The sequence below is a fragment of the Pinus tabuliformis genome, chromosome 4_2 (assembly GCF_031772625.1).
Source record: "Pinus tabuliformis cultivar Carrire ecotype Pingquan chromosome 4_2, CPIR1, whole genome shotgun sequence".
Lineage (NCBI taxonomy): Eukaryota > Viridiplantae > Streptophyta > Pinopsida > Pinales > Pinaceae > Pinus > Pinus tabuliformis.
The window spans coordinates 702521223-702549101 of record NC_142304.1 but is presented as its reverse complement, the minus strand read 5'-3'; the positions used below and the strand labels follow the sequence as shown (position 1 = coordinate 702549101).

Below are 27879 nucleotides of genomic sequence, written 5' to 3'. Positions count from 1 at the left end.
AAGCCATCAAGAGAGAATTACTTTTTTAGGTATACAACAAGCAATGCGTGATCCGGAAACCGATAGATGTCAACGATTTACTGAATTTCATTTTCTCCATGGGATTCAAAGGTCCCAGATACATGATAATCAACAAAAATTTGTATTCGGTGGGACCCGAGGTTTCGTTACCCATACTCTACACTTCTCATAGCACGGTGCTCGGCTATAGGCCGCCCGAGAAGTTCAGACAAGAGTTGCATCTCTACCAAGATGAAAACAAACAAACGTTCGACTTCTTGTCAGTCGATTATATCAGAAGTTGCGGGAGGGTTTCCATTGTCAGAGTCCCCTAGGATGTGAGAAGCTTCGAGGCATTCATCCGCTATGTAACCAACATAAAGCATTATAGATATCTTCCCTTCAAAGTACAACCTCTGGTGTTCTCGAAGACAAAAGGAAGTGAGGAACCCGAAGGGAATTCTGAATCCAAAGTCGATGAAGATTTAAGAGAATTCGTTCAAGGGAAGATAAAAATTTATCTCCATCAGATCAACGTTTTCCAGCTGCAGATTTTGTTGAATAACCATATTGGAATTCAAAAGGCCGTCTCCATGGCGACTGCCAAGGACAATGAGGTGACCTATTCATTCACTGTTGATGACCTCAAGATTTCCTTCGACATCTCATGCAGGCAACCATATTTTCACCATATATCTTTCCAACATTGCTGCTCTGGTTCGCTTCATGAGGACCTATGTCAATATAGGGGCCAACTGGCGATTTGCACTGGAGATAAGGAGGCAGAGCACAGGAACGATAGAAAGTTTGATGGAAAACGTACAGGGATCTGGTACGCAATAGGTTGGTCTAAATACACTAGTGTTAGATCAAGGGGTAGAAACAACAATTCTCAGTCAAACAAACCTCGTCCGGTCGTGGCTCTACAAATTCATACAATGACTATTGGCATAAACAAACAAATAGAAATAAATTAACTTTAACAAAATTATATTTTAAGTGACCTTATAAAACATTATAAAGTAGCTTTTAAAAAATAAAAGTTACATTATAATAATTTTTTTATAAAGTTACTTATATAAAAAACAATCAAGAAGAAAATGGGTAGCATAATACCACTTACACTTATCTGGTGTCATTTATCTTTGTGTTTTGTTTTGAAGATTGCTTGATGAAACAAAGATAAAAGAAGAACATAAGAAAGTTAATAAGAACACATATATAAAAAGTAATTATCAACATAAAAAAACCTTTTTGCCTTTCCGATTTTCTAACATGGTATCAAAGCTAAGGTGAAGAAGGAAGAAAATTGCAACTTGAAGATCTATTGAAGAAAATAGGATCAAAAGAGTCATTCAGGAAAAGGACTATAGAAGGAGACTACTGTCTATAGGAACTATGTCAACTACAATGAAGTGAGAAAACACGTTAGAAAGAGCCTCCAACTACAAGGCATGGAAAAAGAGGATAGATCTTATCCTCGCTAGGCACAAAGTTTTGGATCTTGTTCAAGGAAAGTCAAGAAACCTACAGATGATGCAGGAAAGAATAAGTTCAGAGATACCTAAATCTTGGCCATGAATTTGATTGTAGATGGAGTGAAGGACAATCTCATCCCTTAGATATCTAATATAGAATCTGCAAAAGCAATGTATGAAGCCCTCTCCAAGTTATTCACCATCAAGAACATTGGTCAGATAGCTAGCCTCAAGAATGAACTAAGGACAATAAGGATGACAAGAGACGATATTATGTCATCATATTTTGTAAGGATATCTAGAATAAGAGATGAACTCCAAGCAATAGATGAGGTTGTACTAGAAAAAGAACTCATAATTGCTGCTCTTCTAGGTCTACCAAAATATTGGATTATTTTTGCATCAGGGATTAGCAGTTGGAAAGATACTCCAACCTTCAAACAAATGTGGAATGCATGTAGTCAAGAAGAAGCCCGAATATCATTAGTAAACAACAAGAAGGAGGATGAAGAAGACAACACATCTAATGCTTATTCTGCTCATCATAAGAAGAAGGGAACCTTCAAGAAGTTCAAAGGACCAAGGAAGAAAATTGACCTATCCAAGATTGAATTCTACGATTGTCATAAGATGGGTCATTACAAAAGTCATTGTCTTGAAGATCCAATGAATAAGAAGTGAGAAAGAGAACATGCGAATGTTGCAAATGAAGCTCCACCTAAGAGAAATAAGACTGAAGAATCAAATATCAAAGATCTATTTGCCAAAGACTCTTAGGGAATACTATCCCTGGCATATCCTTCCATCTTAAGTTTTACAATGTTTTCTTTTATGTTTTGATTTCTAGAATTTGTAGGTCTAATATATCTTGTTAGAGCATCTTTGGATTATCTAAAGTGTAAGTATCCCTCAAAGGATTGGATTAAGAGGGAGCCTTCACCATTTTACCAAAAGATAAGTATCTTATTATTTGTTTCCTCCTTTATGTTTGATTTCCCTCTCATATCAGGGTTTGTTTGTATTATATACTAATAACCTTTTCTTTGTATTTTCCTTGGTAGGAAAGATTGCAAAATACACAAAGGTTATGGAGGAGACTTCATGGGATAGACTTAGAGCATGGAAAGAGTTATGTTGCAAAGAAAGCCTTTCAAGAATTGATGCCCTATAAGGTTTTTAAAGCACATTTCAAGGTATGTCTTAAACTACAAGTTTTGTTACAAGGTTCTCTTCATAGAAAAAGTTATGTTCATTCTCTTTTGAAATTTGTTTTACATTATTGACATCGTTATGTCTAGGATTTTGAATCTTAAAGATTCTTGTTAGGGTGATTAATCATTAGATTCAACCTACCTTCGTTACGCTATCATTTGATCATTCTTGTGAAACCCTAACCTTTAGGGTTCATTTTAAAACCCTAGCCTCTTGTTGCTAAGGTTGTGTCAATGTTAAATAATGAAACCCTAATCTACTTGGGGGTTGTTGATAAAAGTCTATAAATCTTATTCTTTTGGTGTGTAGGGTTTTGATATTGTTTTAGCAAAAATCCTAGTCTTTTAGGGACTTCTTGTTATTGTCCATATCGAAACCATATATCTTTAAGGTTTTGATAAGTTAGTGTTTGTTGTTAATGCCTAAATGAAATCCTAGATTTTTTGGGTTCGGTGATTTAGGGTTCATGAACAAAACCTTTATAGTAAGATCCTAGGAATGAAACCCTAGGTGTATATTCGTATGTAGGATTGAAACCCTAGTCTAAATAAAATTGTTGTATATCTAACTTTGATGTATCAATGTTTTGTGTCTTGGGTTTACCTATTAGATACTGATATGAAATGCATCCTAGATATATATATATATATATATGCACAAGTATGTTAACTTAATTGTTGATGCTCATGTTTTAGTTTGTGAAATCTAGGGTTTGTGACAAAACCCTAGTAGAGATTGATATTCTAGGATATAATGATATTGTTTTCGATATCATTTATTTTGATCTAGGGTTTGCAACAAACCCTAGTAGAGTCTAACATGTAATTCCAAAAGCATATTGTTGAACCTTTAGATGATTGTTATTTGATTGAATCGCTGATATCTAACACTTTGTGTCTCAAAGATGGAGTCTAGGGTTTATGACAAAACCCTAGCAAGAAGTTGAAGTCTAGAATATAAAAGATATGACCCTTGCTAATTATGAACCTAACTAAGTTTAGATATTTGATGTCTAAAGCTTGAATGTTTTGATGCTTCCATTGTAATGACATGATTTTGATATTCATGCTTCTATATATTTGTATTTGGTTGTACTTGTCATTAAAGTTTTGCAGGTAAATAATCTTCAAGATGTTGAAGTTGTTTGATAATACTGAGGCATCCAACCCTTTCCGATATGTTCCTCCCTCTTTTGGTTCTGTTCAAGATAAGGGAAAGGGTAGAATGTCAATGAAAAAGGGTGATGTGACTATCAAAAGTTATTTCACTCCCTCCTCTCCATCAGATGCACATGGTCCTGAAGTTAGTAAAACTCAAATGCAGCCCACTTTAGATGACCATTGGAAGAAAGAATTGAGGGAGACTGCTTGTGATTACATAGCTAGATGGTGGTATGATGCTGATATCCCCTTTAATGCTGCTCGTTCACCATATTATGAGCCTATGTTTGATGCCATACATGCTGCTGGAAAAGGCTTCAAAGGCCCTACTATGCATGAGCTAAGGGGGGTTCGTTTGCAGAAAGAAATTCAATCCATTAATGAGTATTTGCAAGAGTTCAAGGACTCATGGGCAAGAACAGGGTGTACCATCATGTCAAATGGATGGACTAATCAAAGAAACCGTACCATCATAAACTTTCTTGCCTTCTGCCCACAGGGAACCATGTTTTTAAAATCAGTTGATGCATCTAATAAGATAAAAGATGGCCACTTGTTGTTTCAGCTATTGGATCAGGTTGTTGAGGAGGTGGGGGTGGCTAATGTTGTTCAAATCATCACAGATAATGCCTCTAACTATGTTCTTGCTGGTAAACTGTTAGAGGAAAAACACAAGACCATCTTTTGGACCCCATGCACTGCACATTGCATAGACCTCATGCTTGAGGATATTGGAAAATTATATTGGGTCAAAAACACTATAGATCATGCCAAAAGCATAACAAAATTTATCTACAATCATACATTGGTTTTGAGCCTCATGAGGAAACACACTGGGGGCAAGGATATTATTAGGCCTGCCATCACTAGATTTGCTACACATTTTTTGACATTGCAATCTATGCTTTCCCAACATAGAAACTTGCAAAAGATGTTTTCCAGTGATGAATGGAATCAAAGAATTGGGCTAACAAACCAGAAGGCAAAGAATTGAAAAGGATGAAGAAACTTTTTGGAGAAAGGCAGCAGAGATTGTGAAGCTTGCTGAGCCACTAGTTAAGGTGTTGCGGTTGGTGGATGGGGAAAGGTTGGCTATGGGCTTCATTTATGAGGCTATGGATCAAGCAAAGGAGCAAAAAAAGACGGTATACAAGGATAGAGTGGCAAAGTATGGGCCATTTGGGCAATCATTGATGAAAGATGGAACAATCAACTCCATCGCCCTATACATGCAGCTGGGTATTTTTTGAACCCACGGTATCATTATAAAGCTAAGGAGTCAGGAGCTTTGAGGGGGGAGGTCAGAGATGGACTGGTTGATTGCATTGAACGCATGATCCCATTGGAATCTGATCAGCTGGAGATACACCGACAGGCCAATATCTTCAGCAATGCAGCAGGTACCTTTGGGAAGAACCTAGCAAAGATTGCAAGAGAAGCAGATGAGCCAGGTAAACAAAAATTTCAATTTTCAAATTCTTAATAGTTTTACTTTTTTTTTAAAGTTTGTTAAATCGTTTATAATTTGAAAGTTAGATATAATTTGTAATTTTGTTGAGCTAACTCATTACACTCCTATGTTTTTTGCAGCATAATGGTGGGAGGCCTTTGGTGGCCATTGTCCTGAATTGCAAAGGTTTGCAATTCGTATTTGAGTCAAACTTGCAGTGCATCTGGGTGTGAGCGCAATTGGACTGTCTTTGGGAGGATTCACACAAAGAAGAGAAACCGTTTGGATCAAAAACGGTTAAATGATCTAGTTTATGTCCAATACAACCTTCGGCTCAGACGAAACCATTTGCTGAACAAAAGACCTGATTCAGATCCCATTGTGTTGGAAGACATTGATCCAACATCAGATTGGGTAGTGGAGAGTTGTCCAGCAGAGTTTGATCCTGATGAGGATCTTGACATAGATTTAGATCTGGGGACATCAGTTGAACTTGAACATGTTGTTCAACTTCAGCCTGTTCAGTTGAATGCAGATCCCAATCCACCAACCTCAGTCTCACAGCCAGCAAGGACTCCAGTTGTAGGTGCTTCCTCTACTCAGCCACGACAGAAGCGCAGCCGCATATCTACTCTATCTCAGCTTGCATCTACTGCAGTTGCACAGCCTGCTAGTGGTACCACTTCTACAGTTGCAGTTGGGGATGATGATGATGAGGAGCCATGGGGCCCCCTGTCTGACTCTGATGATGATGAACCAGAGATTGATCGACATGATCTTGGCTCCTCTGACAGTAGCTACTAGCCAGTAGTACTGTAGTACTAGTACTGAAGTCTGGTCACCGTCACAGTTTACTTTTGTTGTAGATGCCATTTCTAGCCTCCTTGGTTATGTGTTTTTTGTTTTGAGTCTTCAATCATGTATGACAATTGACTATGTATTGCCATTGGGTACCATTTTGATATAATGGATTGGTTCATGAGCCTACTTTGATCATATGTTGTCTTCCATCTATATTATAATGATGTGTGTTTGGAAACATGAATGAAAATCTTTCAAATTATGTTTAAAATCTTTAAAATTATGTTTTTTTATAAAAAAAAAATATTTAATGTATTTTTTACAACGACCGAGTCATTGAAATCAAGCCGGCCGAGTCATTACCGTTTCGGAGTCAGAGTCGGAGTCGATCCTCGGCTGAGTCGGAGTCAGAGTGGGAGTCTTAAAACATTGCTATCAACACATGCTAAAAATAAATATGGACATAAATAGGCCAATCACACACACATAAAAATACACAGATTTTTGGTCAACTTAGTCCCAGGCAAAACCCCTTCAATATTCTCGAGGGAAAACCTGTTAGAGAGCTCTTCAAATTTATTTATCTTTCAAGTTCAGGAAAAATACATTTGCAGGCAAAAATAAAACAACAAAATACAACTTATCTCTTCAGCCCAAAACTCCTTGAAAATCGTGCCCACTTTGCCTCGATTTCCATGCCCAATTGAAGCTAAAAATATGTACTGTACGGATACATACTATACGGACTGTACAGTACAGATTTCCGTACAAATTGTACGGATTTCCGTACCTTTGTATGGATTGTAAGGATTTTTCAAAAAAAATCTCAAAAACTTCTCTCGAATGGCATGCAGCTCACAACATTAAATGTTATTTGTACTGTACCTTTTGTTGTCTTCTATGCCTTGATTTCCATGCCCAGCTTTGCCCATAAATCACTCCTTCAACTTGTTGCAACAAATTTCTCCTTCAGAACTTTTTTCCAGCTCTCAGTCTCCTTTCTCCAATCTGCTCATAAAGAATGAATTCAGTCTCTCTTTTCTTTTCCCCCTTTTGTTTCCCTAAATGACTTTTGGGCAACCCTAAGATCTAATGGCTCAGATTCATTTAGATCAAGGGATGAGAATAAATGTGTATTTAATTCTCACTTTCTATTTTTTAACTCACCCATTAAATAAAGTACCCACATTGTACTTTATGTATAAAGTCACTTTTCACTTTATAATTTAACATTGACTTTACCACTTATAAAGTCACTTTCAATTTATAAAGTCACACTTAGGAAAAGAATTATCTTGGACACTTTTCACTAGGTAGAGACTAACCCATGGGAAATCACTTGTCCAAGGTACATTAAAAATCAGCACTCTCCCTTACCGAGGAAAGTGTCTCTCACTACACCCATCTTGTCCCTGAAATGGACATGCTTACCTCTTGGCAAGGACTTCGTGAGAACAACAGCCACCTGCTCATCTGTTGATATATACTCCAGCTTCACTACCCCCTTCTGAACATAGTCCCTGATGAAATGATATCTAATGTAATGTGTTTTGACCAGACATGAAACACTGGATTCTTCGTGAGTTTAATGCAACTCTGATTATCACAGTGAATAACCGGATTCTTCGTGAGTTTAATGCAACTCTGATTATCACAGTGAATAACCGTCAGTCTCAACTCCTAATCAAATAGGCCATACAACAACTTGTGAAGCCAAATGGCCTCACAACTAGCCTGGCTAGTAGCCATATACTCAGCCTCAAAAGAGCTCAAAGCAATTGACTTTTGCTTTCGACTGAACCACGACACAACTGTCGAACCCAATCCAAAGCAACACCCTAAAGTGTTTTTCCTGTCAAAAGCACACCTTGCCTAATCTGAATCTGTGTAACCTGCCAACCTCACTCCATCTCCTCACCTATAGTCCATACCATAATCAACAGTCACCTACACGTAGCGGAGAATGTGCTTTGTAGCTACCCAGTGCACCCTCCTAGGCTCAACCATGAACTAGCTAGAAGTGTTCAATACAAAGCATATATTTGGCCTAGTGTTGACCAAATACATCAAGGACCCAATAAGTTGCCTATACAATGTGGGATCCACCAAACTAGAATCTAAAGCATGAAGTTGCTTCTAGTTGGTGATCATAGGTGTGATCATAGGTGCAGACATACTGCCCCTGCCCCAGAAAGATATGCCCCTCTTCCTGCCACACCTCAAGCCCCAAAAAGTAATGCATCATCCCGATGTCATTTGTCTCGAACTCCATAGCAAGATCCTCCTTGCAACCACTAATCAGTCTCTCTGCCCCAGTAATGAACAAGTCATCAACATACAGCACAAGAATGAGTGAATCATCCCCTACAACAATGTAGTATAGGTTCGGATCTGCATCACTCTTCGTTAAACCCATTTGTTGCAAGTATCAATCCTCGAATAACAAGCTCTCGATGCTTGCTTAAGTTAGTGGAGTGCTCGCCTCAACCGACATACATGGGTCTCCTACCCAAGTACCTCAAAGCCCTATGGCTACTCAACATACACCTTCTCCTCTATAACTCCGTTGAGAAATGCGGTCTTCACATCCATTTGATGGATCTACCAACCCATTTCTGCAGTAATAGACATAAGCAACCGGATAGAACTGTACCGAGCTACGGGAGTGAAGGTCTCATCATAGTCAACTCCCTCTATCTGTGAGAACCCTCTAGCCACAAACCTTGCCTTGAACTTCTCAATGCTGCCATCCGCAACATGTTTGATCTTGTAGAGCCACCTGGAATTCACAACCGACTTACCCTCAGGCCTAGGCACCACTTCCCAGACATTGTTCTTAATGATAGAAGCATACTCCTCCACCATAGCCTCTCTCCATACCTCATGGCTAGCAGCCTCCTCATAGCTAGTAGGCTCAGAGTCAACAATGCTGGTAGCCTTGGCTACATAACTGCAAAACCGCTCAGGTGGTACACTCTCCCTATTCACCCTCTTCAGAGGACCAACGGACGTCGCTTCCTTCAAGATGTCTTGAAGCCACTTGGGTCTCTTCTTCCCTGAAGAAGCTTCCCCATAGGAAACCTCATCCTTTGCCCCCCAATCTGATGAACCTGAAGGTCTGCCAACTGACCCTGGTGTGCCTATACCAACACCTGTCCTCGAAGAACTTGTGCCTGTGTCAGCTGAAGTGCCATGTGAACTCTATACCAGTGGAACTCCCTAAAAAAGTGCTCGATGAACTCGCCACTGGTGCCCCAGATGTCACTGACTCTGAAGTACCTCCTGTACCAGTGGATCCAAAACCCTGAGGTCCTACTCCATGTACCTAACCTCCCTGCTAAGGAGAAGTTTGTGACTCACTCTCATCATACTCCCGTGATCTCCGATAGGCCCTCTCCTCCTCGAACTTCACATCCCTCCTAATCACCACTCTCCGTTTAGAAGGAATGAAGATCCGATAGGCCTTCGAAGTCTCACTGTAACCCATAAAGATACCCTTCTCTGCCATGGGTTCCAGCTTCGTCCTCTACTCTTTGGGGATATAAGAATATGTGAGATATCCAAAGATACGAAGATGTCCCACATGAGGCTTCTCTCTGGTGAAAGCCTCGTTCAGAGTCATATTCCCCAATACTCTGTGAAGACTCCTGTTCTGAAGATAAACAACAGTATTGCAAGTCGCAACCCACAAAAACAAAGGCAACCCCTGATCATGAATCATCGCTCTATAAATGCCAACAATAGCTTTGTTCTTCCTTTCAGACACCCCATTTTGTTGGGGGTTGTAAGGAACCGTGAACTCTCTCCTAATGCCCTCTTGTGCACAGAAGTCAGTAAACCCACCATGGGTGTACTCACCACCATTGTCTGACCTGAAGACCCGAATCTTCCTACCTATTTGCTTTTCCACAAGAGCTTTGAACTCTTTAAAGCAACTAAAGACCTCACCCTTGGTCTTCCGGAAATATCTAAAAGCCCTCCTAGAGTAGTCATCAATGAATATAACATAATACTCATAACCACCAAAAAACACATGAGACACACGACCACTAACATCAGTATGAATCAAGTCTAGTATACCTATAGATCTGTTGTTGTTTGTTGGGAATGGTAACTTGGTGTACTTGCCCAAAGCACACCCTCTGCAGACCTCATAATGCTCAACACTGAAATCAGGAACTCCAGTAGTGATCTCCCTCAGTACTCTCAAAGTTCCATTATGCATATGCACCATCCTCTGGTGCCATAACTCGCACAAGTCTCTACTGTTGGTGGTACTAGTGTGAGTGCTACCAAATGTGCTACTCACTAATGCTCCTGCCGGCTGAAAATTGAACTTGTATAGTTTCCCAAAGCGGACTCCAATCACTTTGGCCGAAGTGATGGAAGCTCCCCTAAGATGTATCAATACTTTCCCTCTTGAGAAAGTGACGCCAAACCCCTTCTCCTCCATAGCAGACACTGAAATCAAGTTCTTCTTCATCCCCGGAACATACGAAACATCAATGACCTTCAAAGGAGGCAAAGATTCCCTTTCAAAGGTCACAGTCCCCACACCAACAACTCTCACATTGTGGTCATCTCCTAGTACAATCTCAATATCAAGTGCCCTCTCTACGAGCTCTAAAAAAAACTCCCGTGCACCTGTCATATGGCGAGAAGCTCCGTTGTCTATGTACCACACATTGGATGATGTACTCCTACTAGATGTAGAAGTACTAAATGCAAAGTCCTTGTCAAATTGTGAAGCAAATTGCTCCACCTCTGTTGAAGCTGTAGTACCCTTCTTCCACGTGTTCTTCCTCTCAAGACATGTAGCAGCATAGTGTCCCATCTTTTGACATGCCCAACTTTTGACTTTGGACATATCCATATCTTTCTTCTTCTTATTCTCCTTTCCCTTAGCCCCATCTGATGAGGACCCTTTCTTGGCCTTCCCTTTGTTCTTCCCCCTGGTTGTCAAGGCTACATCCTCCTCATCTGTTATCTTCACCCCACCACTACCAGTGTTCTGTATCTTATGTTGCACACAATCATCCTAGAATCTGTCCCAATTGGGAAGATTCTCCAAAGACCTCCCAAGACTTAGGAAGTCCCGCTACAGCTATCCTGACTAACTCTGTGGGTGTAACTGCCTCACAAATAGCATTCAAATCATCACGTACCTATTTGACCCTGCCAAGATAATGAACTACACTTTCAGCCTTTGTTATCCTGATGTTCTTCAATTGTTCTTTGAGTACCATCTTCCTGCTCTCATTGGTACTCTAATAGAGAGTTGTTCAAGCTGACCACATTTGATATGCATATGTGTTTCCTCTCACCTGAGGAACCACATGATCCTTCAGACTGTCCATCAAAATCCTTTTTTCCTTTGCAGTATTTTTTGTGAATTCAGCAAGTTCATCTACAGTTGTAGGAGGTACAACCACTTGTCGCACTATGTCCCAAATTGTTGCCTTCTCAAACACTATCTGAATTTTGTCCTTCCAAATGGTATAGTTGGATATCCCATCTAGTTTGTCCTCTATCCTTAAGAACATGGCCATCACTGCTGTCCAAAATTTACAAAACCAAGAAAAATGGAGAAATGAACTTTCCAGCACACCTTACTATCCCAAAAGTTCAATCTGTGTGAAATTTCACCTTGTTATCCCAAAATATCAGTTTGCTGTCCAAACTAAGTTTGTTGTTTAAAAATTTAGTTCGTTGTCCAAAACACTGTTTGCTCCCCCAAACTATTGTCTGTTGTTCAAACTGCAATTTTCATCTTGTAGCTCTAATACCATGTTGACATTTAATGACTAAAAATTTGCCCGCAATCCCAACCCGGTTTTAATTTCACCTTATCACTCCCATTCAGTTAAATGCCCTTTCCCATAAACATACATTCAACATATAGAATTCTGGAAATGAAATTTTCAGATTAAAATACATGGGACTGTCAACACACGCTGAAAATAAACATGGACATAAACAGACCAGCAACACACATAAAAATACACACAGATTTTTGGTCAACTTAGACCCAGGCAAAACCCCTTCAATTTTCTCCGGGGAAAACCTGTTAGAGAGCTCTTCAAATTTATTTATCTTTCAAGTTCAAGAAAAATACATTTGCAGAGAAAACAAAACAGAAAAATACAACTTATCTCTTCAACCCAAAACTCCTTGAAAACCGTGCCCACTTTGCCTCAATTTCCATGCCCACTTGAAGCTGAAAATATGTACTGTATGGATACAGACTGTACGGACAATACTGTACGGATTCCGTACGGATTTTTCAAAAAAAAATCTCAAAAACTTCTCTCAAACGGCGTGCAGCTCACAACATTAAATGTTGTTCGTACTGTACCTTATGCTGTCTTCTATGCCTTGATTTCCATGCCTAGCTTTGCCCAGAAATCACTCCTTCAGCTTGCTGCAACAAATTTCTCCTTCAGAACTTTTCTCCAGCTCTCAGCCTCCTTTCTCCAATCTGCTCATGAAGAATGAATGCAATCTCTCTTTTCTTTTCCCCCTTTTGTTTCCCTAAATGACTTTTGGGCAACCCTAAGATCTAATCACTCAGATTCATTTAGATCAAGGGATGAGAATAAATGTGCATTTAATTCTCACTTTCTATTTTCTAACTCACCCATTAAATAAAGTACCCACAATGTACGTTATGTATAAAGTCACTTTTCACTTTATAATTTAACATTGACTTTACCACTTAAAAAATCACTTTCACTTTATAAAGTCACACTTAGGACAACAATTATTTTGGACATTTTTCCCTAGGTAGAGACTAACCCATGAGAAACCACTTGTCCAAGGTACATTAAAAATTAACAATAGCCTTGGATTGAAGAGCAGTAAAAAGAGAGTTTACCTCTGACATATTTTCCTCCATGGCTGGTGCTTGATCCATTTGTTCTATGATGTAGGGTTTTAGGTTGTCTTGGAGCTGATCTGCAGGGTTAGGAGTCTTTCCTTGCACTGCATCCTTAAAAGAGGCAGATCCACTAGGGTTTCTGGTACCTGGAGCTCCACCACACAACCTCAAATTCAAACTAATGGTAGAATTCCTCGAGAAGTCGTAGTACTTCATCTTGGTGGAATCCTATAGTGTCTTCCCTTTGAAAAACAAGCATTAAGAAATTGCAAAGATGCTGAAATTGTTCTCGATGGGTTGTTTCAAATTTCCACCAAGTCCAAGTCCCCAAACCAAAAAAGAGAGGACTTCCCAATAATATTTTTTATAAAGATCTGAAAATTTTCCTTATTTTGTTTTGTCTATCTTTCGTCCAGAGCATAGTTGGGTGAGCGGAGGGCATTCCATTGAGAGAACGAACCACATCTGTGCGCAGGCATCATCATTTCCGCGGACCCCAAAATCGACAAAGCAGGGCAAACGCAAGAACCCATAACCGAAGGAAAACAGGATACTGACACCAACCCAGTTGGGCATACCTGCCACAAACACCCCAAATTTGACAAACCCCTATCGAAGGAAAGGTCTTTGGAGCTCATGTTTCGTCTCTATTCCAAGGGTTCAGTATCATCATGAGCCCAAGCATAGGAAGATTTTGAGGGTCTGAGCATGTGCACGTCTGCGGAGGTTGAGGGAAATCTACTGCAAGGGGTCGATCATTCCCCAGAAAACCGAGCCCAAAACAAAATTCGTCCATCGTCGTGGAAAGGGAAGGGCTCATCATCTGTGAAAATTGACCCACCTCCCATGTGTATCGCAATCTCATTATCCGCCACAGTGTCTATCATAAGTTTGCAAAAAGAACAAACCCTAGAGCAGTCCGCGAACTCCATTATATTTTTCAAAATCATATTTATTTTATTTATCTTTATGAATTTTTGTTATATTAGTTAATCTTATTATATGTTTTAAAAAATATAAATTTAGAAGTTGTCAACTTTAATGCCAAATTTTATCACCAAAATTTAGGATGTCGAATTTTTATCAAACTAAAGCTTGGCAAACTCAAAGCAGGTGATTGAGAGCATAGAAGTTCACTGGGATTTTTACTTATTACTCCCATGCAACACTATGTTGTTAACCTTTTCTGCCAACACACACACACACACACCACACCCCTTGTGGGTAATATACTCAATGTACATATTGCTTATTAACAGAATATAATAACCATATTTCGAATATATTTTGTTGTGAGGTCAATCTTGACCTAATGATGAGAAAGATATGAGTAGCACTAGAGCAATTACAAGTCATGAAATGATAAATACGTAAAATGTAGCAAACTTTAGTGAAGAGATGCCATCTACCATATTCTTGCAGCACTTTGACAGCTAAGGCACTGAAGCCACAGCGAGGAGCAGATGGAACTCCTTTCATATATAGCATTATACGATTTTGTTCAATATCCTGCATCAAAATATTTTGACTCATAAAATAAGTAGACTCCGTTTTCAACTATATTTATTAAATTGGTTGCCTAGCTATAATCCATATTTAAATTTCTTTCATAGCTATAATCCACACTTCAAAACTTCAATATGAAACATCACAAAACACAGAGAACTTCATGAACAGGATAATATGCAATGAAAGCTCAGACCTTCTCCACCAACTCACGTGCTGAGGGAACATCCTTCGGGGCCTTATTTACAGCTTTGAAATCACTATGAGTGTCAGGATCTTCTCCAATAGTTGAGAACCTCTTTTGTCCACTCAACCCATACAATACCCTGGCTCCTGTCTTTTTCCATAGAAAGTCCAAAAGTAAACAGGAAGACTTGAAAAATAAACTGTAAATAAAACACATTGAACCTTCAATATATTTTGACTAATAACAATTTTTTTCATTATCTTATTTGCCTTTTCTACAATATCTTAGATTCACAAAAGCATCCCAGCAATTAAGGTGAAATGATCTACTATTAAGTTCAAAAATATAGCCCTTCATCTTTCAGGACCATTTCCCTATTTCTGTTTTTTTCACTTAGAAATTAGTACTTTCTTAATTCTGGCAAAACTCCTACTAACCAAGTTTCTTAATACATAAAATATTTCAGCACAAATCAACTTACCACTAGGCATGTTTTAGCCCCAACAACTAAAGCAAAGTTCCAATATCATATAGTATTACACATCTATGCTAACTGTTGTGTATCTTATCTCAGTGGTTACTGCTGACATGCCTTGTGTTCAACAATTCAAAGTGTCATTTTCCATTTTCTGCTGCTCAAACTTCTGCAGTTCATACCAACTTGGACAATAATTATTAGTTCAACCTATTACATCTGAAATTGTGTAATGAATACGCTTGAAAAGACAGATAACCAGGACACTTTAAGCCAGAGCCAAGCCTGTAGACTGTTGTCACAGATTATGTGCCTAAATTTGATGGAGGTTGCAATGAAGCAATTGTGAATGAAGATTCTGTTGAAAGTTGTAACTAGTTTCGGTCTTCATAATTGTATTTGTATAATGACTTGATCTAATCATTGTACTTATCAAAGAAAAAGGAGAAAGAAAAATATTTTGTAAAAGAAAATTAATTTATTTGTAAATGGGTTTCTTGCCCATGATTACTTGTCCTAGGTCAAAGCACCCATTGTGTGCTCTAGGGTTTTGTATAGAGTCAAGGTCAAAGTCATGACGTAAAATCCCTTGGAGGGATCACGTATCAAGAAAAGAAAAATATTATTTTATAAAAGTTTTGTCTAGAAGCTCCCAAAATGTCAGGTCAGCCAGCCCACCAAGTCGGCCTAGAAAAGGCATGAGCACCCATTCAAAAGGCTATAAAAAGGGAGGAACTCGACCTCCATGAGATACACATCTTGGCATACACCTATCTATTCATCTGCAGCTCAAGAAAATAATGCGAGGGTCCCTAAGGAAGGCGAGAATGCAGAAAGAAGAAAGACTTTCGTTCTGGACAGTCACCTCTCTTGACAGGTTCACACGTGCGAGTTTTCTGAAGAAACTAGGGTTTCCACAGGTTCTAAATTTTGCAGAGACAGTGACAACTTGGTGAGTGGTCTTGTGTCTTGGTCTAGGAAGTCTTTGTTGAAAGAAATTCTATAAGAAGGGGAAGTTCTCTGGGTTTTCCCCTATTGAGGGGTTTTTCCCTGGCTTGGAGCCTATCTCTGATGTCTCTATTGTTGCATTTGTGATCTTCTTGTTTGGCATTACTTTGATGATGAATAGAACATAACGATAATGGTAATGAAGTGTATATATTTATATATATATCACAAGTAAATGTCAAAATTGAAGAGAAATCATTTAATAATTAAACCCTATTGAAAGCCCTAGATTTCTCAACAGATTCATCATATTTTATAAACTAGACTGAGGGAAGGCTCCTGACGATGTAGCAATTTAAAGCCATTATCAAAGGTCTTAAAATTTGCCTAGAATCAGGCATTAAAATAGCTAAAATCTTTGGTGAGTCCATGTTCATTGTTAATATCTATGTCAGTTAGAAACACCAAAGTAACTCTTGCCTTTATGGGCACATTGGACATGACCACTATTTCATAAGCCCGTTTTTGAAACATTTAGTGTTAATCAAAACTGAAAGAAATTAACTAAAATTGCAGATTTCCTAGCCAAAAGGAAGTTCCAATCCAACCAAGTGACTTGCCCTTAAAATGGTGGTGACCAACTCCTCACTCTAATATTTGCAGTTAGCAAATGGAGGTTGTGGGCATGGGGCCAAAGAAAGTTGGTTATTACCAGAGGTATTCTACAAGGTCGACCAACTTTTTGAGTAGTTTATAATCACTATTAATTGATGGAGAAATTATAACAATAATTCTGTCAACAAAGTGTCTCTATGTTAATAGGGTATTTCTCAAGTTCCGCACTACCTGAAACAACAGATGTTCCTATATATTGAGAATTAGGAAGTGTAAAGCTAACAAGTAGTCACCATCTGTAGCGTAACCAAAGGTTATATTTTGTTCTGGTTTTCCATTGTATACATGAGAAACACTCTCCAACAACCCTTGGAAGTCTCAAATGCTTAATTGTCATATTTTCTGTGGTAGATGATTTTACATTAAGCCAGGAAACTTATACTATCATGTCTAGCAAGAGTCTTCCAACCTTCCTATTACTCTATGGAAATATTTGGAAAAGATTGTGCAGTTATTGGACCAAACTGGCAGCCATAAACCTCACCCTCACCCAAACAGGAGGTGTGCATTATGACCAACTTACCGCAAAACTCATTGACTCCAATAACATTAGGGTTGGAGACAATGCCCTCGAACAAAAGGTCATATGCATCAACCTCCTAAAGGATTTGCTTTATGAGTTGTGACACAAGTCGTAAGATTAGCCATGAAGGGATTTCATAAGTAAAAAAACACCCACCCAAGGACACAAAGGAGCTACTACTTGAACCACATTTCTAATACAAGGTCTAGAATCCAGTCCCAAGTAAAGATATACTGTAGCTTTTAGTTAAACCTCCCTCCAAGTATATAATAGATTACAGCTCATAAATATTAGAGGATGCACACACAGAAAAGAGACAGGGATGATAAGAATAATAGACTTTACTGTTTTGAAGGCTCATTCATCCTTGTAGGGGTACATATCCTTTTAAAGATTCAAATATCATTTCATTTCAACTTCCTAGCTTGACACATCATGTGCCTATATTAATTGTGTCCTACAATTGATCATAATAACCTAACACTTGTTGATTTTTGTGTAGCATCGGGAGTTATCCCCGTATGGCTAAAAGGTTTTCAAGTCAGCCTAAAAGAATTATGAAAAAAATAATTTTTGAGGTGACAAGTTGGCCCAAGAAAGTCAAGTCGGCCCAGCCTATGAAGGGGTGTGTCCCTTGGATTTTTTTTTTGTTGATTTTTGTACCATCAGACTGGTGTTCTAGTCTCAAACTTTGTGGAGAGGCTAAAACACATGAGTTCTCCATAACCCAGAAATCGTTTCCGGCAATTCCACCTAGAGACAACTCAATTAAATTAATTGATGGATAATTAAAAATGCCTAAGTCTAACATACGGAAATCGATTAATTAATGGGAATTTATTTTAAAAGGTGAGATTTCTCTAGAAACACACATGGACCAACTCAGAGATGATCTTAGCCATTGATGAGGACTTAATCATGGCCATTGAAGAGCCAACAAGAGATTATAAGAGGAAGTCAATGGGGTTGGAGATAGACACAAGAGAGAGAAGCCAATAGTGTGAGTTCCTTGGCAGATCGAGCTATCCAACTTCAGAGATCGAGCAAAGAAAGAGAGTTTGAGACAAAAGGGACCCAGAGGGGTAGAGATAGTGATTTCAGAGGAAGCTTTCCAATTCTGGAGAGTTGTCGCATTTCCCAGAGAGGTTGTGCAGAGCCTGCACAGATAGCTTCAGAGGGAGATCGATTTTGCTGAGGAGAAGGGTGATTCAAGTGTGGTTTGCCCGGAAAATTTCCAAGAGGCCAAGCGAGTCACTTCAAAGGAAAAGTCAACCAGGACGTCATATTTCTAGCAGTTCCAGGGCATAGTGAGTAGATCCTACATAAGCATTGCAAAGGTTGTACAAGCAACTAGTTTTGCAAGTTTTCAGAGTTGGGTCAAGTGTGGTGTTGAGATATTTGCCACACAGATATTTTGACCATATTATTTTGCTGATTGGATATCCAATCAGGCATCCATAGATTGTACTCAGAATTTCAATGTTTCATAATAATAAAACCCTCATCTGTTGCATTGGTTTTATTGCATTAGGTTTTTCCAGGGATAGTTGTCCAAAAATAACTGTGTCAAATTTTTCTTGTGTGTGCTAGCATTTTCTCAGTTTCCAGTTTATTTCTGCAGCACTTTATTTGTGAAGAATTGCAGTGTGATTGTTGAAATTTGGTACCGGAGGACAGGTGGTTCCCTTAGGCTTTGATCTTTGGCCTAGGGAAAAGTGTCCAAAAGAATTTAATTTTTCTCCTAAAGTGACTTTATAATTTTATAAAGTTAAATCTAATTTAAAAGTGACTTGAAGTGATAAAGTTATTAAGTCTAATTTTAAAGTGACTTTTATAAAGTCAATGAAAAATTAGAAAGGAAAAGTGACTTTGGAAATAAATGACTAAGTGGGTCTTTATTAAAGTGGGGTGAATTAAAAAATAGAAAGTGAGATTTAAATGAGCGTTTAATCTCAACCATTGATCTAAATCTATTTCAGCCATTGGATTTAGAGATCACCCAAAAGTCACTTGGATCACCCAAAAGTCACTTGGAGTTATATTAAAGGAGGAAAAGGAGGAAAAGGTCATTCATTCTTTCATGAGCAGATTGGGAGAAGGAGAGCAAGAGAGCAAGAGAGATTTCTGAGCAGGAAGGAGAAGGAGACAGCAGCTTGGCACACATTCCAAGGCAGCAGTTGAGCAGATTTGTACAGCTAATTCAGCACATAGTGAAAGGCAGATTTTTGCACAAAAATCGAGGAGCAGTTTGCTGATTTTTCTGCACACAAAACGGAGGTCGTACAGCATTTATTGCTGTCCTGTTTGCTGTAATTTCCAGATTGCTGTGAGGCACGGGAAAGGAGATAAGTTGTAAATTTGCTTGCTGATTTTTGCTGAATAATTCTCACTGTAAAAAGACAAATTTCAGAAATAAAGAAGAGCTCTCAAACTGGTTTTCCCCAAGAGTTGTAGGGGGTTTTTCCAGGGTCAAGTTGACCAAAAATATCAGTGTTTTAATGTGTTTTAATGGCTGTTTTTAATTGCTGATTTTTAATTCTGCAATTTCCAGCATTCTGAAAAATTTCCAGAATTTGTGTTTTCAGCAATATTTATTTTTTCAGTCTGTTAAATGTATGGTTATGGGAATGGGCATTTAACTACATGGGAGAAATAAGGAGAAACTGAAAACCGGGGTGGGAAAACAGAAATTTTTACATGGTATCAGAGCTTGAGTGCTGAAGGGCAGTTTGGGACAGCAAAAGGAAAAATTGCAGTTGCTGATTTTTCACTCAGAAAATTCCAGCAAGCTGATTTTTTCATAAACAGCAGTTTTATCTTTACTACAACAGTGCTATTTTTCAGTTTTAGGACAGCAGGATGTCATTGGGATTGAGGGTGGAGGATAGGTTGGATGGGCATACAAATTACAGCGTTTGGAAGGAGAGAATGCAGAGTATCTTTGAGGAGGCAGAAGTCTGGGATATCATGGTGCATACCGCACAGAACCCTGTTGTTGTGCCCACTGATGTTACTCAGTTGGCTGAGTATAAAAAGAAGAACAATAAGGGTAAGAGGCTGATTCTAGACGGAATCAAAGACCATTGCATTCCTCATGTGAGAGGAAAGAGCAATGCCCATGAGATGTGGACAGCATTGTCCAATCTCTACCAGAGTACTAATGAGAACCGGAAGATGGTCTTGAAGGAGAAGCTAAAGAACATTAAGATGGGTAATGATAGTGCAGCTGGATATCTCACAAAGATTACTAATGTGAGAGATGAGTTGGCAGCGATTGGAGAGGCCATTCCACCCACTGAGTTGGTGCGGATTGCAGTGAATGGCCTCCCCCGTTCATGGTTGAACTTTGCTGATGGGGTTTGTGCACGTGAGACCCTTCCCACATGGGAGAGGTTTTGGGATGATTGTATTCAGACAGAGATCAGGAAAGGGCAACTTGGGGCAGCCAAGCCAGTTGAGCAGGATGAGGACGTAGCACTGGTGGCAGGAGGCAAGAAAGGCAAAGGGAAGAAGCAGGTTTCCACAAGCGGTGGTGGAGGCAAAGGCAAAGGTAAAGGTAAACAGGGGAACACACAGAAGGACTATTCCAAGGTGAAGTGTTGGAATTGTCAAAAGATGGGACACTATGCAGTTGTGTGTCCGGAGAAGAAGAAGAAGAAGGGGAAGAACCAGGACGTGGCAGCTTCAGCAGAGATTGAGGACTTTGCTGGTCGTTTTGACCGAGAGTTTGCGTTCACTACATGTGAGTCCTCTAGTGCAGGATCACCTGCCAAACAGGTTCAGAGGGAGCATGCTTTTCCCTCGATTAGCGGAGCATCTACAGGTATCTGGTATGTGGACAGTGGGGCTTCACGTCACATGACAGGAGTCCGTGAGTACTTCTCAGAGCTTTCAGAGAGTGGTATTGATATTGAGGTAGTACTCGGTGATGACAGAGTTGTTAGAGCAGTCGGGGTGGGGACAGTGACATTTCAGAGGGAGTCCAAACCTCCCTTGAAAGTGTCAGAGGTTCTTTATGTGCCAGGGATGAGGAAGAACCTCATATCCGTCTCAACTTTGGAGGACAGAGGATATGAGGTACTGTTCAGGGGAGGACAAGTGTTGATGTATCCCAGGGGCGCTCCAGCTGATTCAGCTAGAGTGATAGGTGTACGCCATGCAAAGGTGTACAAGTTTGCATTTCAGCCCCTTTTGGCATTGAGCAGTAGTACCGACAGCAGAGCTAGCAATTCTGAGCTGTGTGAGATTTGGCACCGCAGGATGGGACATATGTATCATGGAGCCTTGAGGACATTGCGGGAGATCACTACAGGTGTGCCAGATTTCAGTACTGATCACTTTGATACTTGCAGAGGTTGTGCGATGGGCAAGTTTGCCAAATCCCCTTTTCCCAGCAGTGACAGCAGAGCGACGGGGATACTTGATTTGATTCATTCCGATGTGAGCGGTCGGATGTCTCATGTTTCCTTGAGTGGATATGAGTACTATGTTTTATTCATTGATGATCACTCCAGGAGGACCTGGATTTATTTTTTGAAGACCAAGAGTGAGGTCTTCAAGCGGTTTCAGGAGTTCAGAGCTCTTGTGGAGACTCAGACAGGTCGAAAGATCAAGTCCTTGAGGTCGGACAATGGAGGAGAGTACACCCTTGGAGAGTTTGTTGACTATTGTGCGGAGGCAGGCATTAGGAGGGAGTTCATTGTTCCTTACAACCCCCAGCAGAACGGGGTTGCGGAGAGGAAGAACAGATCCATCATAGAGGCTGCCAAAGCCATGATACATGATCAGGGGTTGCCATTGTTCTTGTGGGCAGAGGCCTGCAACACAGCTGTTTACTTGCAGAACAGGAGTCCGCATCGTGCTTTGGGGCACATGACTCCGGAGGAGGCTTTCTCTGGGAAGAAGCCTGATATTGGTCATCTTCACATCTTTGGATGCATTACATACTCCTATATACCCAAAGAGAAGAGGACCAAACTAGAGCCCACCGCAGAGAAGGGTATCTTTGTGGGCTACAGTGAGACCTCAAAGGCCTTTCGGATTTACATTCCTGCACAGAGGAGAGTTGTTGTCAGACGGGATGTGAAGTTCGAGGAGGACAGGGCCTTTAGGAGGTCACGGGAGTTAGAGTATCTGGATCAGCCAGACCCTCAGCAGCAGTTGAGTCAGTCGCAAGGATCTAGTGGGCAGGGATCAGGAGGATCCGGAGGTACATCTATGAGGATGTCAGGTCCATCAGTGAGCAGTGGCTCATCGAGCCAGAGGGGTGGTGCTCCGGGCAGCATGCAGAGCAGTTCACTAGGGAGTCCACTGATGGACAGTTCACACGGTACCTCAGCTTCTACAGGTTCAGGTGCAGGCAGGAGGACAGCAGACAGACAGTCAGGAGTTCAGGCTACTGATGATGATGAGGAGGAGGAGTTTCATTCTCCGGTGGAAGAAGTGCGCTCAGGGAAGAGGAAGCCCAAGTGGCTTCAGGACACCTTGAGAGATGCCACATCTGTTGCTGAGCCGAAGAGGCCGGTCAGAGAGAGTAGACCACCTGAGAGGTTTTGTAGTTATATGGCGATGGTTACCAGCATCCTTGACTCTGAGCCTTCTAGCTATGAGGAGGCAGCTAGCCAGCAGGTCTGGAGAGAGGCCATGCAGGAGGAGTATTCTTCTATCATGAAGAATGATGTTTGGGAGGTGGTGCCGAGGCCTGAGGGCAAATCCGTGGTTACTTCTAGATGGCTTTACAAGGTAAAGCATGCTGCAGATGGCAGCATTGAGAAATTCAAAGCGAGGTTTGTGGCTAGAGGGTTCTCCCAGGTAGAGGGAGTTGATTATGAGGAGACCTTCGCTCCCGTGGCTCGATATACTTCGATCCGCTCCATTATATCGATAGCAGCAGAGATGGGTTGGAAGATCCACCAGATGGATGTGAAGACCGCATTTCTCAATGGCTTCATACAGGAGGAGGTGTACATTGAGCAGCCACAGGGCTTTGAGGTGCATGGGAAGGAGTCCCATGTGTGCAGATTGAAGAAGGCCCTTTATGGCCTGAAGCAAGCTCCCAGAGCTTGGTACTCCAGGATAGATGCATACTTGCAGGGGATGGGTTTCACAAAGAGTGAGGCAGATCCGAACCTTTACTTTATTGTGATTGGTGAGGAGCCTCTCATTCTGGTGCTGTATGTGGATGACTTGATCATTACAGGTGCAGAGAGACTCATAGAGCACTGCAAGAGAGATCTTGCGGCGGAGTTTGAGATGAAGGACATCGGCTTGATGCATTACTTTTTGGGTTTGGAGGTGTGGCAGGAGGAGGGGCATTTCTTCCTGGGGCAGGGGAAGTATATTGTGGACATCCTTAGCAGATTCCACATGGAGGATTGTAGACCCATGTCGACACCGATGATCACCAACTGGAAGAAGCTTCATGCTTCGGATTCCGAGTTGGTGGATCCCACATTGTACAGGCAGCTGATTGGTTCCTTGATGTATTTGGTCAACACTAGACCAGATATCTGTTTTGCAGTCAACACGATGAGTCAGTTTATGTGTGAGCCTAGGAAGGTTCACTGGGTGGCTGCAAAACACATTTTGCGGTACTTGCAGGGGACAGTGGATTATGGTCTGGACTACAGGCAGGGAGATGGAGTGAGATTGGCAGGATACACTGATTCTGATTGGGCAGGTTGTGCTTCTGATAGGAAGAGCACTTCAGGGTGTTGTTTTGGGTTGGGTTCAGCAGTAGTGTCATGGTTCAGCCGGAAGCAGCAGTCAGTAGCACTGAGTTCAGCGGAAGCAGAGTATATGGCAGCCAGTCTAGCTAGTTGTGAGGCTATCTGGCTTCGCAAGATGTTGTTTGGCTTATTTGGTCAGCCGTTGAGACCTTCAGTGATTTACTGTGATAATCAGAGTTGCATTAAACTCACGGAGAATCCAGTATTTCATGACAGGTCAAAGCATATCGGGATCAGATATCATTTCATCAGAGACTATGTTCAGAAGGGAGCTGTGAAGCTTGAGTATATTTCCACTGATGAGCAGGTTGCAGATATCCTTACCAAAGCCTTACCACGGGGCAAGCATGTCTACTTCAGAGACAAGATGGGTGTGGTGAGGAACACCTTCCTCGGTAAGAGGGAGTGTTGAAATTTGGTACCGGAGGACAGGTGGTTCCCTTAGGCTTTGATCTTTGGCCTAGGGAAAAGTGTCCAAAAGAATTTAATTTTTCTCCTAAAGTGACTTTATAATTTTATAAAGTTAAATCTAATTTAAAAGTGACTTGAAGTGATAAAGTTATTAAGTCTAATTTTAAAGTGACTTTTATAAAGTCAATGAAAAATTAGAAAGGAAAAGTGACTTTGGAAATAAATGACTAAGTGGGTCTTTATTAAAGTGGGGTGAATTAAAAAATAGAAAGTGAGATTTAAATGAGCGTTTAATCTCAACCATTGATCTAAATCTATTTCAGCCATTGGATTTAGAGATCACCCAAAAGTCACTTGGATCACCCAAAAGTCACTTGGAGTTATATTAAAGGAGGAAAAGGAGGAAAAGGTCATTCATTCTTTCATGAGCAGATTGGGAGAAGGAGAGCAAGAGAGCAAGAGAGATTTCTGAGCAGGAAGGAGAAGGAGACAGCAGCTTGGCACACATTCCAAGGCAGCAGTTGAGCAGATTTGTACAGCTAATTCAGCACATAGTGAAAGGCAGATTTTTGCACAAAAATCGAGGAGCAGTTTGCTGATTTTTCTGCACACAAAACGGAGGTCGTACAGCATTTATTGCTGTCCTGTTTGCTGTAATTTCCAGATTGCTGTGAGGCACGGGAAAGGAGATAAGTTGTAAATTTGCTTGCTGATTTTTGCTGAATAATTCTCACTGTAAAAAGACAAATTTCAGAAATAAAGAAGAGCTCTCAAACTGGTTTTCCCCAAGAGTTGTAGGGGGTTTTTCCAGGGTCAAGTTGACCAAAAATATCAGTGTTTTAATGTGTTTTAATGGCTGTTTTTAATTGCTGATTTTTAATTCTGCAATTTCCAGCATTCTGAAAAATTTCCAGAATTTGTGTTTTCAGCAATATTTATTTTTTCAGTCTGTTAAATGTATGGTTATGGGAATGGGCATTTAACTACATGGGAGAAATAAGGAGAAACTGAAAACCGGGGTGGGAAAACAGAAATTTTTACAGTGATTAATTCAATATTTTGTCATAACAAAATAAACTGCATAATTTATCAGTTAGAAGAATTAATTCCAGTTGCAGCGAATTAAGGAAAATTTCACATGGTATCAAAGCGAGTTTGACAAATAAGAGGCTCAGAGACGAATGGCGAGAAATTCGTAGTTCATAGGGAGCAGTAGAATAATTTCTCTAGATTTGCGCAGAGGTTGGTCAGGCAGTTCGAACTATTGGGCAGAAAGGAAGATTTTCTGTTGCAGGTGGCTGGAAAAATTCGTGGAGCCTAGTAGCAGTTCCAGCAAGCAGTGGTGAAGCCGAGAAGCACTTTCGTTGAAGCAAATCAGTATTTTCGCAGAACAAATTCTTGATCTTGGCGCAGTTGTTTTTGTCGTAATTTTGCAGTAGCAGAATCAACGTCGGGTGGAAAAGTAATTGCACACACTGAGAGATTTTTCTCAAAGGATTTCCATTTTCAATCTTTAAGGAAATCTGAAATTTCCAGTTGCAGAGGCAAAACAAACAGGCAGAACTACACATTTTGAAAAGGAGTGCGAATGGCAGAGCAAGTAGCCAAGCTAGAGAGGAGGAGATTCCTATTTATTTTCCCAGTTTATTTGAGTTTCATGGATTTTGCAGCTTTTTAGAGATGGATGTACAATATTACCAAAGAAGGTTGTACGAGTTAGCCAAAACGCAGATCTGGGCAACAAATCGATTTCCAATTGTCATAGACAGGTGCCGTTGGATGTGCGAGTTGCAAAGCAAAGAAAGATCCCAATAAGGGAAAAGGCTCAAAAGGAAATAGTGGGCACGATCCCAATAAGGGAAAAGGCTCAAAAGGAGATAGTGGGCACGATCCCAATAAGGGAAAAGGCTCAAAAGGAGATAGTGGGGCACCAGATCTAGGTGGAGGAAGAGTATGAGACTCCATTGTGCCAGATGGGCAGGGTCCAATGCAGTTGCAACAAGGAGATCAGTCAAACCAGATCCAGATTATTGAAGCGGGGCCATCACCTTTGCTACAGGGACCCACAGTATCATAGTAGCAGGCTCAGTGTCAGCAGGTGCAGTCAGTTATTCAAATGATAACATTATAACTAGTTGCAGTGAGTACTCGAGAGAGTAGCAAAACTAGTTGCAGTGACACGGGCAGTGCGAATTTCCCAATTGCAGTATGTAGGTGCATTCCAGTCAAAAGATTCCCAATGCAGAGCTACATAGTCCAGTTTCCAGTGCAGAAGGACAATGCGAGTTGCCAGGAGGGAACAAAGAGATTTCCCACAGGGAGATCGAGACTTAGAGGGAGACTGGCTTCAGAGGGAGAAGCCCTATGGAAGCTAGTGCTTCGGGATCTGAAGAGATCAGACTCATTATTGCAATAGTTGTAGCAGTTGAGTAGTAGCAGTAGCAATATGAGTAAGTCTAAGAAATTGGATTCGTCCTCCCTCCCACGTGTCCCGAATCTCGCGTGTCGAACATGATTCTCAAGAGACACATGTCCAATTCGTGGGTCGAGCGTGTCCAAACACGAGGGATTCGTGGAACTAGCAAATCTGATCCTCCCTGTTGAGAATTCAATAGGGCAGTAAGTAGGTTAATTCTCTTCGCTTAATAATTGTTTGTGTTACCTTTTTATTTATTAGCTTTGTTCCTTATTATTACAATGTGTGATACATCAAACAATTACCAAAACAATACAAACAGTGACACAATATATAGGCTGCAAGCCAGGGCCAAAAGATTTCCTCTTGAGGGGAAAACCCGTAAATCTTCTCTTCATATAGATTCTTCAATTGACAAATACCATGACCTAGTGACTCAGACAAATAACCTCCAAGATCAAGATCAACTCGGCCTCCAGTTGTAGTGACTTTGACCTCCCATTGTGGATCTGGAATTCTGGCTCACGACAATTGTTGCAACTGCTGTTGTTTCTCTTGGAGGCTTCGATCTCCCTCGAATAGCCTTCTCCTCCATTTATTTGCCTTTCCTTGAGTCTTAGGGCTACTAAGACACCTTAAGAGACCTTCGCTTTCCTTTTCTTCTCTTCCTCTTCCAAGATCGAACCAAAGATAGTCCTAGCGCAGAAACCCTAATTTCAACCTTCTTAAGAGAGAGAGATCTAGCCCAAGCACTTTGACTTCTTCATACCCTCTTCTTCGACTTCTTCTCTTCCTCTTCTTCGCATAGAATGAGATTAGTGAATGTGTAGAATGGAGGATGCATTCCTCTCTATATATAGGCTCTTCCAAGGGGTAGACATGGCTCTTCATGTAGGCCAACTTGACAGCTCATTAGGCCAACTTGATCTTGGAGGTATTTCAACACTTTAAAGACAAAATATTTTTTTCTTTACAAGATACAGTGTGCCCATAGTGTCTTCAATATATGACAATGACTCTTTAACCTAGGAC

General features: G+C 40.5%; 1 protein-coding gene across 2 annotated transcripts in view; it reads right to left on the bottom strand.

Annotated features, from left to right (window-relative positions):
• The window catches only part of LOC149171438 (monothiol glutaredoxin-S15, mitochondrial-like), a 115210-nt gene that overhangs the window by 8336 nt on the left and 78995 nt on the right, over positions 1–27879 (bottom strand). For both annotated transcript variants that reach the window (XM_089424084.1, XM_089424082.1), the window contains 2 exons: positions 14681–14821; positions 14388–14487 (listed from right to left, as the gene is read on the bottom strand). In XM_089424084.1, the coding sequence (XP_089280210.1) occupies positions 14388–14487; positions 14681–14821 (241 nt within the window). The remainder of the gene's footprint in view (positions 1–14387; positions 14488–14680; positions 14822–27879) is intronic.